Source organism: Pogona vitticeps, chromosome 2 (assembly GCF_051106095.1).
Source record: "Pogona vitticeps strain Pit_001003342236 chromosome 2, PviZW2.1, whole genome shotgun sequence".
NCBI lineage: Eukaryota > Metazoa > Chordata > Lepidosauria > Squamata > Agamidae > Pogona > Pogona vitticeps.
Genome location: NC_135784.1, coordinates 268,946,138 through 268,961,661, shown reverse-complemented (window position 1 = coordinate 268,961,661; position 15,524 = coordinate 268,946,138). Strand labels below are relative to the sequence as shown.

Sequence of the window (15,524 nt, the reverse complement as noted above, 5' to 3'; positions counted from 1 at the left end):
TTGTCTTGCTGTTTTAAACCTTCCTGCTTTCTCATTTATGTATGTGAAGAGGCATATGTGAGTCAAGCGGGGAATAGAAGAACCTGTCCTATCTTTGTCAAATATCTTTGGGGAAGATATTCAGATTATACTCACTTCCAGGATAATGTCAGTTCTTCTGGGGCATAGAAGAGTTCTTAAAATTCATAACCACCAAAAAATCTCCCTTATTTTAACTGTAACAAAAACACTGTTGAAGCTTCATCTTAGTGACATTAGCTTAAAAAAAAAAGGAACACTGAAAGTTTAGGAATGAAAGTTTTTGCCAACTGGACTTCTGCAAAATGCCATTGTGTATGCTCCTCTAGAAGCATATGAAGTCTAAAGTGCTGCTATATTATCCCTTGCTGCTTACCTTATCTTCCATGATATTTCTCTTTTCTTCAGTGTTCATAACTGTTTATATGCTATATTTTCTTAGAACTTTCCCATTTATTATTTCAACTGTAAAACACAAAGGTTTGGCCACTTTCTTATCTTCAACCATTCTTTTATTGATTCAGGCATCTGAGCCTGAATGAGATGAATTATGGTTTATTTTATAACTCTTTATAAATATTTGCCAAAGTCAATAAAAGAACAGTATGACAAAGAACTCCATCTGGCTAAATGTAGTTTTATCTCATTTGCACATGGAAAGTTATGAATAGTAACTTGTTCCAACGCAAACCAAAGAAATAAACATGTGAGTACCAAAACATTTGCAACTGCAACAACTTTCTGAGAGAAGGGTTGCATTTTCTGACAGAATAGCAAGTGTGCCAATATTTTTCGCCATGACTGTAAGTGTAAGTCCCAAGGAGGATTCTGGCCATTATCTACATAGTGAGAGTAACAAAATGAAAATCGGCTAAATTACACCAGGAAAGTGAAAATTCATGTGCCTAAAATAAAGGGGAAAAAAGTTGTTTCTGTGAAAGCGAAAGGCTGGCAAAGTCTCTACTTTCCACATACACACCCAATTCAATCCCAAGAGTCTGGAGGTCCTACTACATGGGGCACTTTGCTAGATAAGAGGCTGTAGGGGAAAAGGAGATTCCTGAAAATGGGGCAGAAATCTGTGGGATCTCCTGTGGTGAAAGGAAACTCTGCTTTACCATATTTTAACAGATCTTCTGTTTACCCCAGCCTCCATGCAACATTGATTACATAGAGTATTCACTGGAGTCCCCTGACGCTTGGCTTTCTAGGAGGCCAGACAGACTTTCGAGAGGGAGATGGGAACAGGGTGATTAAGGGAACAGGGTGATTAAGAGCTACATCAAGGGGTTTTCCCTTGATGTAGCTCTTAGCATAACAGGTTGTGCATGCTGCAATGTGCATACCAGTGTAGGTGTTGACATAAAAGGGATATTCTTGATGATAAAACAAAGGGGTTGGGAGAGAACAACATTGGTAGAAATGTGATTATATATATTATTCAAATACTACATTTGGTACTCAAGGGAAGAAAGTTGTGAACAAATTATAGCAGATGAATGACCTAGATGTAGAATATTCTACCCCTTCCACATTTTGAAAACATAGATTCTTTCAAGGGTTTGCTATTTCATGTCTGCTGCCTTAGATGTGGTGAGTCTCATTTTTTCCCCCTCCTTTGTATTGTTAGCTAGCCTGGGAATAGCATCTCACATAATCGTGACTATTGAAGCCTCCGATGATGCTCATGGTGTCTTTGAGTTCAGCGCTGAATCTTTTGCTGTCAGTGGAACTGAACCTGAAGATAGAAGTGGAACAGTCACACTCAAAGTCAGTACAGTACCTTTGAATTTACAAATATCTGATCAACCGGCTTCATAATACCATTGACTTTTCAAAATATAATGACTTTATTTCTTTGTAATTTTGCAAATGAATTGATATTATGGTGATTACTCTCTCTCTTGCTATAATAGAGTGGGGCAACTGATCTGGGAGTGGGTAGAGGGGGGAATAAAATGCCCGCCAATTTTTAACTGTCTTCAGCAACCTGTGTGGCTGATTCTTCGAATTACTCTGCTTTCAAGAAACATGGGTCTCCAGGTAATCATCTCACGTCCAAGAGACTTGTTTTCATATTGGCATGGAAGTGGGTTGTGACTGTAGAAGAAAGGATTATATAAATTGGAATGTCTCTGGATTGATCATACAGCAATGTGGATGCATGTTTTATGTGAAAGCAGGCATTCTCTGAAAACATGAGTACAACAGAGGAAGAATGATGAGTTCTGAGATCAATATAACATAGTCTGCTATGGCAAATTTTCTATCTTTGAGGCTGTATGAAAGGGAGAGAAGCAAGATAAAAGCTCCAAACCACAAAAGCAGCAACAGCTCTAAATATATTTTATGTTTATAGCTTAAGCACAGTTACAGAAATTCTTGAAAGACAGAAGAGGAGTCATCTTGGTGATCATTTCTGCATTGATAATATATACATAATATATCATTATGTATGATTTAAATAGTATTCCTATATAATAAAGGTAAGTCCTTTGAATTGCCTGACAAAAAGGATAAGGATGTGCAAGTCTATGTGTCTGAGACAAAATATGTAAGTACCTAGCATATTATGATCAGGTCATGTGGGTTTACGGGTAGAATACACAGTTTTCTACACCACTACAGAACTATCAACTGATTAATTTTCTGCCAATTTACACAAATACAGGTTCTATTTATAGAAGGCAAGACTCTACCTCACAAAGAGGAGCAGATACTAGCATCTGATGAAAAACATGTGAGGACACATTAGTAGTGTTTAACAGTTCTGAGTGTCTGACAGTTTTTTCTCAGATTTTTTGTGTCCTGACCTTCTTGGTGGCAGAGTGTGTGGGGAACTTGAGTGTAGCATAAATTAAAAATAAATACTTGCTCATCCTAATTAGCCAGTGGATAAAATGGTTATGTCAAGAACCTAGAGTAGAACACCCCTCATTTGTAAGTTTACCTTAACTGGCACTTAGTGTTGCAATACATTCACTCAGAGACTGTGGTGATGAGTAAGAATAAAATGTTCCTGTCTACTTACAGTTCTTCATAGATAAAAGCAAATGTTATATTGTGTAAAAATGTTAACTTGTTACATCACTGAGCTTAAGTGGCTATCTGACTGGTTACACAGCTGTCAGAACACTTCAGTCTGTCAACTTCTGATAGACTCCATTGCTAACCCCGACAGAACCCTGACTGGAAATTAGGTGTGAAAAAGAATCTGAGGTAGAGAGGAAACAATTGACTTCTACTGAGTTAAGTGACATCCACCCCAGTTCAGAAAAGTTCCTCCCAGCTGCAAGTTCTTTAAAGGCTCTATATGTAAGTTTCAATATATCCAACAGACCTAACTAGCCAACATGGAACTGTCTTGTTCACTGTTCCTCTATGTCACATATAAAATGTCATGGGGCCATTTGGGACTGGGTACTTAGGTAGAAAAGATCATTGTTCTTCATGATGCAAGAGTTACGACTTACTGCTTTCTTCTTCAGGTTCTCAGAAATCAAGGTGCCTTGTCCCAAGTAACTTTGCATTGGTTAATACTGCCAGATGATACTGAGGATCTAGCAGCAACATCTGGCAACATAACTTTCAATATAGAGGAAACGCAAGCAATCTTAATGGTATGGATCTTGCCTGATGAAGTTCCAGAACTGGACAAGATATTTTCGGTCTGGATCACCAATGTTTCCTGTGGACGTCTAGGAGTTCACATCAATGCTACACTGACTGTTCTTGCCAATGATGACCCCTATGGGCTTTTGATTTTTTCTGAGAAAAACAGGCCAATAAAAGTTGAGGAAGCGACCAAGAATGTCACCCTTACAATAGTAAGACTGAAAGGTCTCATGGGAGTGGTTATGGTTACATATCGAACCATCGGTGATGAGGATGAGGCATCCTGTCTGCCGTCCAACATTGCCAGAGCAACATCGAAACAAGACTACTTGCCTATTGCAGGATTTATAATCTTTGCAGCCAATGAAAGTGAGGCTACCATAGAGCTCCCTATTCTGGATGACAGTGAACCAGAGAAATCGGAATCTGTGTTCGTAGAGCTGCTTGGTGTTACTTTGACAGAAGGAGTCCAGAATCGGCCAAGTAAGACTCCGTTTATATTTCCAGATTTCACCAGCTCAATTTATTTTCATTTTGCTAACTCAGGTCACATTTCCTTGTATATAACTATACTAAATGGTAGTATATATAGATACTTTGTGTGGGCTGCCTTTTTTTCTGCCTATGACAAGCGCAATAGTAGAACCTTCTGGTTTATGTCAAGGAGTCAGTTTACCACAAGCTTATAGACTGCTAAGAAAGAAGGTAGCTGTAGCAAGTCAGGTAGATACTCTTATAATTTCACATTAGAAATGAAGAATTGGTAAAGAAATGACATTGTTTCCACTAAAAAATTTAAATAAACAGCAATATTAGTGATGGTACTTGAATGTGCTGATAATGGTCCTGCTGGGACTCTTCATGCTTGCGGAAGGACAGTAAAGATGAGGCCAGCCTAGTCTCCTGTGGGAGGGAGTTCCAAAATCTAGGAGCACCGACAGAGGAGGCTTTCTCCTGTGTTCCCACCAAAGGCACCTGTGAAGGTGGCAGGATCGAGAGGAAGGCTTCTTCTGATGATCTTATCACCCTGACAGGTTCATAAGGGGTGGTCCTTAAGACAGCTTGGGCCCAAGCCATTCAGGGCTTTATAGGTTAGAATCATCACTTTGAATTCTACCCTGAAAGAGATTGGCAGCCAGTGGAGCAGCTGTAACTGGGGCTGTGTGATCCCTGTGACCAGCCCCAGTTATCAATCTGGATTGGGCCTGCTGAGGTTTTCTGTATACACTTGAATGCCAGGTGGTGGGGTCTAGATGGAGATCTGTCAATTGCCCACACCATGGTGGAAAGCAGTCAGGGCCCCTCACGTGTTACTATAGGTGGAGATTTTCAGGACTGGTGATGAGGAGACTTATATTAGTTTTTGTAACAGCAGGGAAGACTTGCTTTTGGAGACTGATATCTGGCATAAGACTTCATGCATGAGCTGAGGTAGGCTGCAGTGTCTGAAAGTTTATGAGAAATAAAACTAGTTGTTATTTAAAATGATCATAGGCCCTTTGCTGTTACTGCAAAGAGGTAAATTCCCTCACATGAATGAATACAGTTTTCTTTCTGGTTTTAATTAAATACTTGGCTGGATTACTTTTCATTCCAGAATGCCACATAACTATAATATCATGACCTTTGCTATGTTTCGCTTCTCATATAGATTTCACTGTATGATCTAGGGAAATGTGCCTGTTCAGGGTGCCTGGAAATATGGACATTAATTATTTGACTTCGAAAGATTATGTACTGATTTACACTTCAAAGTCCCCCAGGTCATAATTACACTTCCTTTAGTTCGTCTTAAGTAGATTGCTTTCAGGTGTGAAGCTCTGTGGGAAAATTGAACTGTCATGTATATTTCATCATAGGACTCCCAGATACCGTAATTGAGAGTGAAATCTCGTTTCTCTTAAACTCTGGAGAAATGAGAACACAAGAATGTAAGAAGAGACCTTTGATGGATCAGACGAGAAGTCCATCAGTGTAGTTTATCTCTCACTTCCAAAGCCCTGCTGTACCTCCTTGACAGAGCAAGAGATGTGGGTGTATGGGACCTATCCTGGTGTTTTGGCCAATGTTTGGTCTTTGTTTCTTGCCAGATACTTCAGGGAAGGCCAGATATTCCTTTTCTAAGGTGACACTCTAAGGGAACTAGATTCTGGGTCTCCCTGGCTGAGGAATGTGCTTGGTGTCAAGCAAATCTGAGTCTCCTTTCTAATCCAGTTCTCCCCTCACCTCCTATGCCTTATTTGGCAGATTTCTGCTGTGTTCTACCAGTGGGAACATTACCAACAGCAGATTTTCACCTGAAAGCTTTCCATGGGATGCCTATAAAATAGATTTCCATTCCCCTGCATGATGGAACACATTTTTATCAGCAGAAGGGGACCTCCCTTCCATCCCAGCCTCTTTCAGACAGATAACCAAGGGAGTTAAGTTTCCTGTCCTCTTCAAGTAGATGTTCTTGTGATGGAGGAGCAAATGTGAAGGAGGCAGCAAATGTAATAGCCTTTCCAGGGTGTAACGTTACAGTCAGCCTCTGGCATTTAGATATGACTTGTCTCTGAGTATGGAAAGCCCATTTAGTCATCATAGGTAATAAAACAGAGAAACTCTCTTTTTTGCATTAATCCTCCAAGCATCCTTCTGCCAACATGGCTAGTGGACATGCTGCAATTGACAATCTGAAAATTGTAATCCAAAAATGGACTCTTCTAAGCTTTTGAATATATAACTCATGCTTTAGCACTGGTTTATCTTATGAATACTTAGAAGCTTTGATTGGAGTTCATGACAGAACCATCTCAGGCTTTTTGTTTAATAGTATCCTAAGAACTATAGAGGGACGTGGTGGCGCTGCAGGTTAAACCGCTGAAGCCTCTGTGCTGCAAGGTCAAAGACCAGCAGTTGTAAAATTGAAGCCATGTGACGGAGTGAGCTCCCATCACTTGTCCTGCCAACCTAGCAGTTCGAAAGCATGTAAAAATGTGAGTAGATAAATAGCTTGGAAGGAAGATATCAGCATTCTGTATCTAGTCACGCTGGCCACGTGACCATGGAAACTGTTTTCGGACAAACGTTGGCTCTATGGCTTGGAAACGAGGATGAGCAGGGCGCCCTAGAGTCAGACACGACTGGACTAAATGTCAAGGGGAAACTTTATCTTTGCCTAAGAAATATAGACCAATCAGACTGATTGATATCCCAGTGAAAATTTAGGCAAAGTACCTCCTGGAAAAAGCAGAGGACTGGGCAGAAGATCACGCCTTGATGGCCAAAGAACAAATAGGATTTAGGAAGGGCCAATCTACATTGGATAATTTTTTTTTTTATCCTGCAGCACCTGATAACTAAATACAGTGGTGGCTCGCATTACGATGTTAATTCGTTCCAGCGAAATCACAGTAGAACAAAAACATCGTAAAGCGATTTTTAAAAGCCCATAGAAATGCACTAAAACCCGATTAATGTGTTCCTATGGGCTTGAAACTCACCGTCCAGCGAAGATCCTCCATAGCGCGGCCATTTTCGCTGCCCGTGAAGCAAGGAATCCGTCCCAGAAAACAGTGGGTGGCCATTTTTTTTTTACCCGGCGGCCATTTTGAAACCGCCGATCAGCTGTGCGAAAATCTTCGCTTTGCGATAATCGGTTAATCGAAGCAGGTAACCGATCATCGCAAAGCGAAAAAACCCCGTAGGAAACATCGTTTTGCGATCGCTTTTGCAATTGCAAAATCTTCATCGTGATGCGATTTCTTCGTTAAACGAAGCGCTCATCTTGCGAGGCACCACTGTATACGAGGAGAAATTGGCAGCGTTATTCTGCCTTCATCAACCTCAGTGCAGCATTTGATTCTACAAACAGTCAACAACTCTGGGAGAAAATACTCGATGCCAACATTGATTTGAGGCTGCTGGGTTTAATGAATACACTTTACTCTGAAACCAGTCTCAGGATCTGAACTGGCATCATGCATGCTGTCTCAGATCAGATTCCAACATACAAGAGTACTCATCAGGGTTGTATCTTAACCCCATTTCTTTTCAATTTTAATATAAATAATATTGTCAGAACCTTGCAAAACCAAGACTTAAACTTGCTCAAAATGTTAGAAAAATCTGTAAATATTTTACTTTATGCAGATGACATGATCTTATTGTCTACTACACAAGTTGGACTAAAATGATAGCTAAAGGTTTCTGTACTGTACTGTACTGCTAAGACAATTTAATTCTTCCTATGTAGAAAACAGCCTAGTCATTAATAATGCAAAATCCAAAATTGTAGTCTTTGCTAAATAGAAAAAAGTACATAGATGGCACATAAAAGCAAAAGAACCAGACCAAGTAAAACCCTACTGTGACCTAGGTATAACCTTCTTAACCTCAGGAGCATGGTCTTTACAAATAAAGAAAAGTGAATTGAAAGCAACTTTCTGCCTGCAGTCATTGACTGGACTGGTGAATTTTACTTATCTGGCACATTACACCCAATTTTAAAGATCTTCAAGGCAAAGGTAATGCCAATGCTAATATTTGGTGCAGAAATCTGAGGTTTTGCTGACCTCCACAATATTGAGAGAGTTCAAAATTGATTTCTTTGCATGATATTGGGAGCCTCAAAATCTACATCACCCTGATTAATTAGACTGGAATTGGGGATGAGAATGATTGCTGATACAGTTCATGCCGGGATGGTCAATTATTGGTGTAAAATTAATCAGAAAATCAGTTTAGAGGAACAGAAGGTAACTCTCTATGAACACTGCTCCCAAAATATGGTTTTCCGTACAAGCATTTACCTCAAGAAGTAATGATACAAAAATATATATTTAGACAAAGAGTACTAGATGTTGGAACACAAACTGACCTAAGTGATAATCCTGAAAAATATCAAATGGTTAGTGAGTACAAAACATCGGCATCAATTTGAAAAATATCTATCATATCCTATGAAAATGGAACTCTGGAAAGTCTTCAACAGATTATGTTTAGACCAAATGGAATCAATGATGAAATTGAGGAGATTCCATTGTCAAGACAGACAAGGTAGGTGTGGGTTACCAACTGTGGAAGATGTAACTCATGATATTCTTCACCCTGCTTCAAGAGAGAAACCAATATGTGATCCAAAATGTTGCCCTATTCACAATAAAGACAGCTAGATGCAGGGAGAAATTTAAGGACTCTGGACTAAAACCATTATTGAGCTCCGAAAATATAACAACATGAATGTAATCTGATAAAATCACTAATTTTAATGTATCTTAATACAATCACAGTCAAATACCACCTGTAACTGATTATCCTATCTCATAAGTAAAGTGTTGTTTCAAAGGCATCTAAAGTACTGACTTAAAGGTAACTAACATGCAAGTATATTTATTATGTCTCTCGCCCTAATTTTAGCTGTTTTAAACTGTTATTTTATGTCAGTCTGACTGATTGTAACTGGTTTATCTTTCCGTAGTATTTGAGTGTTGCAATAAATATTGTATGTGATATATGACTGTTTTCTAGTAATTTTTCATAGTTATTTTACAATATAAATCATGAACCCCACATATTCTTCTAAGGTATTGCTTTTACAACTTCATACAAAAATATGCAGTAAATGAAGTTTGAGTTGGATTATGTTTATGTACATGTCTTTAGGGTAAAGTGCTGCTTCTTGAGACATTTAAAAATATGTAATGCAGGGATCTCTAATATGCCTATTATATGTTTCAGTTTCCAATTCTCCTCGCCTTGGATCTACATGTGATACAATCGCTCACATCATTATCAATGCCAACGATGATGCTTTTGGAACACTACAGCTCTCAGCACTGGATGTGCGGATAGCTGAACATTATGTTGGACCAATAATCAATGTCACAAGAACAGGGGGGATTTTTGCAGATGTTTCAGTGAAATTTAAAGCAGTGCCAATAACAGCAATTGCTGGTAAGATGGGGTGGGGATTAATTATTATGAATGGAGAAAATGTAGCAAAAATATAGCTTAGTTCTAATAAATAACAAGTACAGTGGTGCCTCGCATAGCGAGGTTAATCCGTTCCGGATTAACCCTCGCTATGTGAAAACATCGCTGAACGGATCAAGAAAACCCAAACGAGCCGAAAACTCACCGTTCAGCGATGTTTTCCTATGGCTGGCAGCCATTTTCGCGCCCTCCCCTCGCTTACTGAGGGCACGAAAACGCTGCGCGTGGCCATTTCGGGGCTTCCAGCGGCCATTTTGGAGCCACCGAACAGCTGATCCGCGGGTCGCAAAGCAAAGGTCAGTAAGCGATATTACATGAACATCAATTACCTTTCTGATATTCTACTGTTTATTTATTTTTATATTAAACCAGAGCAGGCTTGTTTGAATGATGAAGCATGAAGTTAAAAATAAATATGTATAAGAGTACTCCTGTATTACCACCTTCTGTGCATTATTCGAAACCGCTGTTTTCGACCTACGTGTTTATGGCCTACATTTTATCATTTTCAGTGACTGTTATTTGGGGAAGTCTTGGCAGCTGCAATATAGAAATGGTCTGCTTGAAATGTAGGGATGTGTCATTCTTAATACAGAGCATAACTGTCACTGTTATTTCAAGCATATTCCTCACTAACCTCTCAGAAATGTGCGGAAACTCATTGTTGCCAGATCCCATGACCACACTAAGTGGGAAATTCTAGGAGATGTAGTTCAAAAAACTACTTTTGTTCAGCTATGTTTCTTGCTCACACAAAGAAACTGCGTCATCATATTTTTCCATAATGGGTAAGGAGAGTACAACAAATGGGCATTTGTTTCAAATATTACTTAGGCATCTTTGTAATGTTTATATCCACAGGTGAAGACTACAGCGTGGCCTCATCTGATGTTGTCTTGCTAGAAGGGGAGACCAGTAAAGCTGTGCCAATTTATATAATCAACGACATCAACCCTGAAGTCGAAGAGTCATTTCTTGTACAGCTGCTCAATCAAACAACAGGGGGAGCTTTGCTTGGAAGCTTGACTCAGGCAGTTATAACCATTGAGGCTTCTGATGACCCCTTCGGATCTTTCGGTAAGATGGTACCTTAAAACATAGTAGTTTCCTGATTTAACAAAGAGCTGACAGAATCCTATTCCTTATGCCCAACACCATTAAATTCATTACTAAGAATCCTGGCAAAAAAATTGCCATTAGTTAAGCAGTTGGGGTTTTTATTTCTTATCATGTAGTCTCACACCTTGACATGCAACAGGAAATACAACTCGTGACTTCCTAGTTAGCAGGAATATGCCATTAAAAATTACACCAATGGATTTAACACTGGTATATGTACTGAGCTGGATTCTGGCCATTTTCACACCCCTTTTAAATATTCTTTCAGGATATTTCATGACATTAATGGTGAGTTATGTCTCGCTGTCTGGGCATAAATTTGGAGACTGTTCTGCAAACCTCCACCCCCAAGAGTTCATTTGAAAATCCATGCTGTGTAATCATAGAATAGGCATACTACATAGTTATATTAGCCAAAAGGAAAATGTGACTTTAGCCAAAATAAAATAAAATTTAAAAAATACAATCTCTCAGCTGGTCTATTACAGCTCTCGGAACAGGAGCTAAGAGGAAATGTATCCCAATAGAAAAGAATCAATAGATTACAGTGGGGTCTCGACTTACGAACGGCTCGACATACGAACGTTTCGACTTACGAACCGCTCTCATAGGAATATATGGACTCGACTTACGAACTTAGATTCGAGTTACGAACTCTTTTTTTTTCCTTTTTAAAAAAAGCTAAGTCATCTTAGGTTAAAAGGAAAGAAGAAAAAATATCCCCCTCTAGTGGCAGAAGGCGGAATAGCAGCTTCCCATTAGTTTCTGTGGACAAAAAGAGCAGATACGGATTAAATGGTTTTCAATGCATTCCTATGGGAAATGCAGATTCGACTTAAGAACTTTTCAACCTGAGAACTGCCTTCCAATACGGATTAAGTTCGTAAGTCGAGACCCCACTGTACTGAGGATAGATTTTTTTTTTGTTCCAGCCATGTTTGTCATTTGTAGAGGAAAAACCTAACCCTCTACATAGCAAGTGGCTGTAAGTCTGCAAAATTATTTACAATTGCTCAAGGAACACTGTTGCAGAATGCTTACCTTGTAAGTGTAGATTTAGTTCTGTGTGGATTCTACATAAAATAAGACCTGGTGGGCCTTAAATGTCCCATATCTTGCCTAATGGTTAAAAAGCATGGCCTGTTTGTGGGGAAATCCCCAGGGAACCCTGCTTGGAAGCCAGCCAAGCAGCAGTTGCATGAAAACCAGGGAGAGCTCTGATAAATGAAGACACTGCAGACTTTATCTTGTTAGTATTCAGGTACCGGTAGAGAAGAAGAAGAAGAAGAATATGGCTACCTTCTTCCCCCCAGACGTTTTTATTAAGCACGCAAAACAAGCAAAATTAGCATAAGATAAGAATTTGGCCATAGAGGCGTCGTGTGGTTATCAGTCTTAAGGCATTCCACGCCTGCGCAGAGAGAGAATCATAGAACAATGCATCTTTATACTACAATAACTTGATTATGCTAAACACCAGTGATGTATCCCTTAATAGCCACAAGATGGAACTTTAGACTACAAAATCCCCACATTCCCTCCGTTTGTATTTCATTTTGGATGAGCAAGTTGCTGCCAGTAAGACTCCTGATGGTTTCTGAGTCCATGGAAGCTCTTCATTGATGGAGGGCAACAGCCATGTCATCTCAACCTTTATATCGTGCATCAGCCTCACCATAAAAATCACCTACTCTAGAAAGGAACACATGATATTAGAATTGATACAATTGCTTAGCAGATAAAGACAGTGATTGTACAGATGTTTGATATCACTTAGTGAAAACATTAATTAATGAAGGAATACATTGTTTAAAACAAGCATAAGGCAAATACAAATTTTCAGTAAAATAATACCATGCATTAGTAGTATGCAAAGCCATGCCATAGGGAAGTGTTAATATTATTGGTAATAATGGTATCACTCAAATCAACTAATATATGCTCAATTGAAAGCTGCAAATTATGGAAGCAAATAATACTTTGAATATCTATTACAATAAAACATAGTATAAGTATGTGCAAGCAATTAGCGATGCTTTAACTGAAAGCTGCTTTAACTGGTCTATTTCACTCTGCAGATCTACCATGATTCTTGTAGTAGCATTAACTGTTTTTCATCCCAGTGTGGAATGTTCTAGGCCATTGGGATTAAGGGAGGCATTCTTTTAAAACATTGTCCAGATCAAGTGAAACCTGGAACCTTGGCATTCCAGTTCCCTGCATGAATACAACAGAAACACAAAGCTCAGATGTGGTGCGTAAATTGAACCTTTGAAATATTAGAAGTAGAAGGAACAGCATGGAAAAGAAGTTCCGATTGACCATGTTCTGAAATACTTTGCAAAGAGGCAAGAATTAAGGTTGGATCATCAATAAGACCAGGCAGTGAGCTCATGATTCATATAAAAGAGAAACCTTCTGTCCATGAACATCAAATATATACTGAGCATGTTGCACCCAAGAATTGCCTTGATTGTCCGGAGCAGAAATACGTGGAACCAAGAACAGTTCAAGCAGTCCTAGGAGTCGGATGGCAGAGATCCACACCATCTTGCCAGGATCCAAACAGCGCTTTTGTCCAGTGCGACTGCAGCATCCTTGTCCGCAGGTGATCAAGAGAACTGATCCCTTACCACTCAGGTGGTCGAGGAAGTTGCTCTTCTGCCCTGAAATGAACTTTAACTTGGGTTGTGAACCCTGTTAATGAGGAAAAAGCAGAAAATTTAAAGTATACAGAACTTTTGCAACAACCATAGGAACAATCTGACCCAGAAACCCCTCTGCCTGAGGTTTGCTTCTGCAAAAGAAATTTAAGCGTTAAGTGTGTTCTTTCCACAATTGCTTGCCCTGTGGAATTAAAAGGAATCTCATGCTTCAGTGAGAGTCCCCATTGAACATAAAATTCTTGAAAGGCAGATGATATATAGACAGGTCCATTGTCCAGTCTTCAGGCCTAGGATGGCCCATTACAGCAATTGTTCCAAATGTAATGTTGAATAACTTGTCTTGCAGTCTCTCCATGAAGAGGAGATGCCAAATAAACCCAGAAAATGTATCCACAGTCAAATGTAATTTAGGCAAAAACCTGCACTTGTGTGACATCCACGTGTCAACTACAATGTCTCTTGCCTGAGTCATTGGGATAGAAAACATTCTGTGAAACATATTTACAGAGTAATGAAACATGTCATGAGAAGCAAATAGGATCAGAAAAAAGACTAAAGCACATGAATTCTGCTTGAAAGCTGAATCAGCAACAGCATTCCCTTTAGTAAAAAATCCCAGAAGTTGAGGGTGGGAACATATATGGGCAATGGAACAGAATGCTGTTCTGCTTTAAAGTAACAAAGTCAGGAAAACAGTGAAAACAATCCTTATCTATGGAAGGAGACAGATATTTAAAAAAAGCAAATGCCTAAAAAGCTTATAAACGTGTGTCTACAACAAAGTTAAACTCATCATTAGAAAAAAGTTCAAACGCTGCCACGTGGCAACACCTTGGAAAGGCAAACCATCTGAAAAAAGCGTCTGTGGAAAAACAAGTGGTTAATTGATAAAAAATACAGGAAAGCAGGCGCTTGTCTTTTGGAGAATTCAACATCACCCTGCAGAAAAGAATTAGAGTTAATACGTCCCTGACAATTGTGGCAACATCTGGAACGATGCCTTGGCAAAACAAATCTGCAACTGCTTTAACACAGGAGTACAAGTTCAAGCGAGTACATGGCCCATCTTGTCAGTAGAGAATTGCAGTTGATAGCCATGGCGTAGCTAAGATAGCACATGAAAGAGGAATGCTCTCAGTAGGCAAGCGAGCTTGCAGTCGAAGTTGCTGAGAGATCAACTGTAAGAAGCTTTCATTGATGCAGTGATAAGGATGATGTCAGCTGGAGTTACCACAATAACAATAACAGGTGAAGAACGACCAGGGAGTGCAGAGAACAACGGTGAGAGATCATTTGTAGACAATACCAAAACTGATGTGCCCAATTGATACCTCAATGGTATAGATGCAAAAGTTTATGTCCAGTCTGTTGATTTTTCTGTGGGCTGCACAAAAACCCTTCTGCAAGAAGACTGTAGGTTGCCAAATGATTCTCCATTTAGACTGTCCGAACACAATGGCATTCTCTTGGCAGAACGCCCAGAATCGCTGATAAGAGGAGAGAACTAAGTCTGGGCATTGCGCCAGGTGTGGACCTTGAATTTGCTACTTCACAGAGACACAGAAAACAATACAGACTTTATGTCCTAGCAGGCTGCACTGAATCCGTGGATGAGATTACAGGTCCCATCACGCTGAGATATTCAGGAAACTGCTAAGCAATGCAAGGTGTGATAGAATTTGTAGTTCTAGAAAGAACATGGAACATAGTGTCCAGGATGTTGCAAGTGGCTTGAGAGTAACAATGCTTTCTCCAGATTGGAAGGTGATGGGGGAAGCGCTTTAAGGAGTTGGTTCACCTCCTCCCACCCCATATGCATTTTTCTCTCTTACTGGCCAGGTGGGGGCGGCAATCTTTCTCAGCTATGACTGTCCAGCTGAGTAGGATTTTTCCCCAAACCTGAATGTTTGCCATGCGAGTTATCAGTCCTGGCACAACATTCAAGCTGAAACAAACAAAATCAGCGCATGTAAAAACCAGAACAGTGTAGCCTTGAGGAATAGCGGCACATTTAGCTTTAGAAACATAGACCCATTGTGGCAGTTCAAAACAGGCCTCCTGTTGGGCTGCCCCCCTTACATTTTCTTCCTCCTCCCCTTCTGATTTCTCACAAGACACATGGCATGCTTG

The 15,524-nt window shown here is 39.7% G+C and overlaps 1 protein-coding gene across 1 annotated transcript in view; it reads left to right on the top strand.

The window, feature by feature from the left end:
• ADGRV1 (adhesion G protein-coupled receptor V1) overlaps positions 1-15,524 on the top strand; it is a 341,656-nt gene that overhangs the window by 56,347 nt on the left and 269,785 nt on the right. Inside the window, exons 26-29 of the mRNA XM_072992549.2 lie at positions 1,649-1,788; positions 3,507-4,116; positions 9,355-9,570; positions 10,471-10,686. Coding sequence (XP_072848650.2) covers positions 1,649-1,788; positions 3,507-4,116; positions 9,355-9,570; positions 10,471-10,686 — 1,182 coding nt within the window. The remainder of the gene's footprint in view (positions 1-1,648; positions 1,789-3,506; positions 4,117-9,354; positions 9,571-10,470; positions 10,687-15,524) is intronic.